The 6,002-nt window shown below is 33.3% G+C and overlaps 1 protein-coding gene across 1 annotated transcript in view; it reads right to left on the bottom strand.

Moving 5' to 3' along the window:
• Positions 1-6,002, bottom strand: part of LOC106470870 (E3 ubiquitin-protein ligase HECW2-like) — an 83,944-nt gene that overhangs the window by 59,129 nt on the left and 18,813 nt on the right. Inside the window, exon 2 of the mRNA XM_013931447.2 lies at positions 220-649. Within this exon, the coding sequence (XP_013786901.1) occupies positions 220-583 (364 nt within the window). The 5' untranslated portion in view covers positions 584-649. The remainder of the gene's footprint in view (positions 1-219; positions 650-6,002) is intronic.

Raw genomic sequence — 6,002 nt, 5'->3', positions numbered from 1 at the left:
TGTGCCACTGGGGGGCTCACTTAATTCGTAAAAGCATGATTGGCCTAGATGCTATTATATGGGGGCTTTTATATGAACTGTTAGTTTCCATTCTTTATCTTGTCTAACGGTTCTGCTAATAAATATCGTTATTCACCTTTCATTCCAAGATACAAAAACAAATTCTAAGACAATAATACAATATCTGTTAGAAAATCATTTACATTCTAAACTACATACCAACAATATACAGCCCAATCCAATCAGAAGGTGTCACTTCCTCCTTGATATCCCAAGCTACGATGAGTGGATCTTGTGAGCCAAACACAAATTCCTTTCTGGAAACAGACAAACTTGAACGATTGTGGGAAGCACATGGTCTTAGTGGAGCAGGATGTGTTTGGAGAGCAGTTCCAATTCCAGATGATGTGGGTGGAACAGGAGCCCGACGTTGTGGGACACTCTGAATGGAAGATGAGGCAGAAGGAAGAGGGGGCCTCCGAGGAGGCAGTGGTTGGGCTGTTCCCTGAATGGTGGTGTTTGTCACTCCTAAAGGCTCCAGTGTCAGAGCTACAAGAGGACTTCTGCAGCCCCCAGCAATCATAAAACTCTTGGTACCCTGCCCACTTTACTTCTGGGCAACTTCATGGTCCACCCATATTTACCAAATCTAAATGAGGAATTTAATTTAAGATAAAATCACTATGGCTCACTTGTGATATTATCTCTATCTGAACAAAAACAAATCTTTTTCTACTAATTATGTTTAAGATCAATTTTTTAACAATATTAACATTACCTGATCTTTTTTAATAATTTTTAAAAGACATACTTATTTGACTAACTAATCATAAGGATAAACTCAAGTTTTCTTACATATTAAGTGATTTTTTTATAAAGCCAATGAAGAAGTCTAGTCAAGACCACTTCTTGGGTTTTAATATTACCTGCAAAGTTCATTTTGTATAGGGATGTAAAAAAAAAAAATTCAAATTTTACAGAAGTGCGATATATTTTTGCATTTACTACCCAAAATGTGTAATTTAAGAAGTAAAAACAGAAATCTGTGCAGACTTAATACACAACATGCTTTTCTTTCTCTTTTATTTTGTTCAAATCCACAAATAAAACTTATATCCATTATTACCTTAAAGAGAATAAACTCTGCAAAAAATTAAGTGCATAAAACTGATCTTGTACATCTTGTAGGAAAAACGACATACAGATTGTACTTATTCACAGTATGTTGATGCACTAATTACAATACAGACAGTCTAAACTGTATGGTAGGCTCAATGGGCAGTGTTCTGCCACTGCACATAATTTTAAAATGGAACAAACAGAGTATCTCACTAATGACAAAGGCTTCACTTTTAAATCTTAAAGATATTTTTTCAGTAAAGTCATTTGAAAAAAAGAGAAAAATTGTGACATAAAACAATTTAGATGGCACAAATACGTACATACACATATGGATCCAATCAAACCCCACACGCTTATTAATCCAATAATAAACTTCAGTAAGAAAAGAATTAAACTATGTCCCAATGGAACTTCTCATAACCTTTTGGATCTTTTGAAGCTTTCTACATGTTTTAATTTTCAGAGACTTTGAATCTATCATGGCAAGAAAGATTACTTAGGCTTTTTATTTTTTCTGTAATTATAAACTAAATACCCAATTTGTATAATTTGCTTTTTAGATCAGAAATACTACATCTTATAACATTTGTTATGTACGTATGATGCATAACAAACAAGAAAACATAATTCCGTTTTAGCCAATGAACAATTCCAACCAGAGAAAAACATGACTTATTTTTGGTCATGTTAATTTAGAAGTTATAATTACACTAGTTCATTGTAAGTACACTGGCTGTGATACAATTTTATTACATTAACTTCAATCTTAAGACTGATGAATTACAGTGCAGTTATCACAGTTTTGTTCTATTTGTTAGTCAAGTTGCCATCACAAAAAATTTCAAAATTATCAGTTTTCCGTAACACAATGCTGTAAAACAAGAAAGTGATTCTGAGTTAGAATTAGGATTTTCATGCATACTAGTCACTGTTTGTATACTTTGTGAAATCTAAGTCAAGCATTTTAATTGGAAAAAAAAACAGAAAAACCCTTCTCTGATAAATGCTAAAAATCTATTCAAGAAGTTATGGTACATGCTATACTATGTATAAGATTCCTACTGTAATTATAAGTTTTTGGTAAGATGAGTCAAACCTTTGATGATACTAGTAGTAATGCTGACATAAAAGAAGAGTATTATGAGGGATCCACATGTATGTAAAACATGTCATCTTTACAATTTATATTCACTTGTACAATGGAGAAAAAATATAAATTAAATTTAACTGATAACCAATTAAAGTTCATGAAGTGTTACAAAAGTTTGTTTGAAAACTCTGTGTTTAAATAAAAATTGTCCATATTCGAATACAGATTATATACAAATCAATGATCACTGATGGCCAGTGTATTTTCATGCAACATTACATATAATGTATCTTTTAACCAACCTAACAGCCATATAGCAAAAGAGAAAACCTTTTTTTGCTATATATTTACATAGATACCCCAGAAAATATGTAAAGAACAAAATAGTTGGAAATGCATAATAGATTTAAACTGTATTCAAAATCTAGTAGGTGTTTAAAATAACATGAGAGAAAAAGAGAAGTTCTCTGTGTCACTGTTTAATAAACCTAACTAAGACAAATATTTTAACTTCAGATATTGCCAGTTTTTTGTTTTTGTAATAAACAAAAACAAAGATTAAGAGCAAACTGTGTCCAAGTCTCTAAAGTAGGAGTTACGTGTAATACAAGAGTGGTCTACATAGAATAGTATATCCATACTGTACTTTTCTTAGCAGTCACTACCGCTTAAAATTTTTTTAACTCAAACAACAATTTTCTTAAGTAACTAGTTAAAGCCATTAAACTTTTCATTACCAAGCTACCCATAACTACCGGTCTTACCGGTGGTCAAACACAAGGCTGACGATGTCAACAAATAATCGACGTGCAATTGTTAAACTACGCAGTCACTAAACACCAAGCAGAAAAAGCCTGCATCTTAACTAACGGTTACCATGGCAACTTTCTAGTGGCCTGTGACAGCAGCCAGCCCCAGACGATACACAATGAACCTACCAGCTGGCTGATACGTCACTAGCAAAAACAGTCCATCGCTTTGGGAAGCATATACGAAAGAATGTGCATGTATCGTCATTCAAACTACTGAAATATTTTTTCCAACTCACTCGTCTCACGTACACCTATTGCTAGGACAACAGTCATTTAATGATGTATCTGGATAGTATTAGTAAACAGACATAAAAAAGTTGTCTCCAACGTCTCTTACCTTTAGTTTCAATCAAAAAAAGTATACAAGGTTTTAAAACTATTGCTCTCAATTCAGGGCCACACACAAATTTCATAAAAACAATTAAAACGAATTTTTCTCCTAATGAAAACATTTAAAGCCACTCTGCGGTTGTTCAGCGTTAAATCTGAGTGCTAATAATGCTAAAAATTAGATTTTGATACCAGCGGTGGACAGAGCACAGATAGCCCATTGTGTAGGTTTGTGCTTGAGAAACAAATAAAAAAAATATCGAAAACTGACTATTATGGATGAATGTAGAATTAAACCTTTTGCCTTAAAAAAATATATGCTCAAAGTACTGTAATTTCCGTCTAAAATTGCACAAGTAGTGCACTGACAATATATATGTACGGTATATATAACAAGGCATTGCAATCGTTTTTTAATTTCAAATAGGTTATATACCACTGCTTGAAAAAAATTAATATATATACATTAATATTTTATTGAATGTCTACAAAAATTTGATACAAATAAAACAGGCTTAAGCGAATGGCAAGCACTGTTTAGGAGGTAGACCCCATGAGCAGGAAGTGCTGTGACGCATACCGGAAATTCATCACGTGAGTCAACAAATACCAAACTGACGAAATGTGTATCTTACGCCTACTACAGCCGCATGGAGGAGCAAAGCAGTTCCGTGAGGTATCTTATATCATATGTATTTGCACCATTTCATGGAAAATTAAAAAGATAACGTTTCCCGAGTACCATGTTTCACAGCACTTACAACGAAACTGGTTGACATATTCAACTAAATAAATTTTAATTTCACTCAAAAACAAGTGTATGAAAAATCAATAATTGAAAGTCAAGGTAAATGAAAAAAGTTATACTTGACTAGTGAACACATATTGACATCACCAATTACTTTTACGTATTACTTTTAATACATAAAATATGTCGTTCGAAACACCTACATACCCTGCCAAATTAATCATTATGTATGGACGCACTACACACGATGACTTAGAATTTAAGTACCTACAAATCCCACGATAATGTAAAATGTTTAAAGTCTAACGTAAATTATCAAATATTATGTTTAAAATAGTTTGTTGAGTGAAGAGATTTTGTAGTAGTGGCGAAAGATAAGTTGAGTGTAACGAGAAAAAAAGAAAAAGTGTCCTTTAACTCGTAATGGTATATGGAAAATGACCATTGTAAGTACGTATACTAACCACTGTCCCACCTCAAAATGCTTACCAATTTTGTGTAGTGTGGTACTAAAGCTATGACATAGGGAAACAGTCATATCTGGAACCTACAGTGTCAATAAAAAATTAAAAAGATATAATAATGCATTCATATTTAAATTGTATTATGAGGTTCTAACCTAAAAAAAAGTAGATTGTACATTGCCGTTATCCAACAAATCATAACAGTAAATGTATAATGACAAAGATTGGCAATGGACAATTTTTTTTAGGTTAGAATCTCATGATATAAGTTTTGGTTTTTATACAACTTTCATCATTGTTAAATATCGCTGATTATATACATCTGATGTAATTTATAGTATTAGTACTATTTACTTACTCTCTCGTTCTCTTGCACACACGCATGCACATATGTAGAGCACTGACCCCCCCCCCCCCTCAAAAAAAGGCGGGTCACATCGAACCATCAAAAGCCCGATTCGGAGCCTGCACTATGATGAGATATCGCAGAAGTACGCAAAACTGTATTTGTGGAATGGTTTGTTCCCCAAGAAGTTCAAACCAAGCCCTTAGCTTTATGGTCATCATATCAAGCTTTCCAGTGTGAAAAATAATTTGGGAACACTGATGCAAGTGTCCGGAAGATAACAAACAAAGGTAAACAAATTTGTTAATATAGTTTCCGGACATCCTGTATTTAACCATAGCTTATATCTGATGTGTGGTGCAGTTTGGTGAGGTAATACGACTAATCTGGTTGACAATACCTTTACTAAGGTGCAACATAAACATACTTGGGTGGGTGGGGGTATTTTCAATGTTTATGGAATATTTCTCTCATTTATGAAGATGTCTTAAACATGCGCAACATGACAGAAAAAAAAATATTTCATTTGATGCAACAGTTTTTAAATCCAATAATAAATAAGATAGTGGGTTAAACTATTATTTAACCACTGGGAATCGAACCCTAAATTTTAGCGTTGTAAGTCCGTAAACTTACCACTATTCCACCGGGGGACTTGTGCAGAACTTACTTTGTTTGAAGTTAACAAGATTATGTTAATTAGCTTAGAGCAACCCCAAAATGCTTAATAATTTGGGGGAGTGTAGTTTGTTTGTTTTGAATAGCGCCCGTTGCAAACTACTGGCCAATAGAATTGAACAGTGGGATTTACCGTTACTGCTATAACGCACCCACGACCACAAAGAACGGGGCGCAATTTTGTAACGAGAAAACGCGAACCCACAGAATCTCGGATTCACCGTCTGGTACGCTAACCTGCAAGTCATACATGGTCCTGGGCTAGTGTCAAAGCTTGTATGTATAACACACTTCGTATATATATATATATATATATATATATATATATATATAGACACGACAATAACTTACTACTTAATATTAATAATATATACTAATATACACGTAGTAGTCGTTCGTTGTTAGTAGTATT

This window comes from Limulus polyphemus, unplaced genomic scaffold (genome assembly GCF_000517525.1).
Source record: "Limulus polyphemus unplaced genomic scaffold, Limulus_polyphemus-2.1.2 Scaffold4260, whole genome shotgun sequence".
Classification (NCBI taxonomy): Eukaryota; Metazoa; Arthropoda; class Merostomata; order Xiphosura; family Limulidae; genus Limulus; species Limulus polyphemus.
This window is presented reverse-complemented; position numbering and strand designations above follow the sequence as displayed.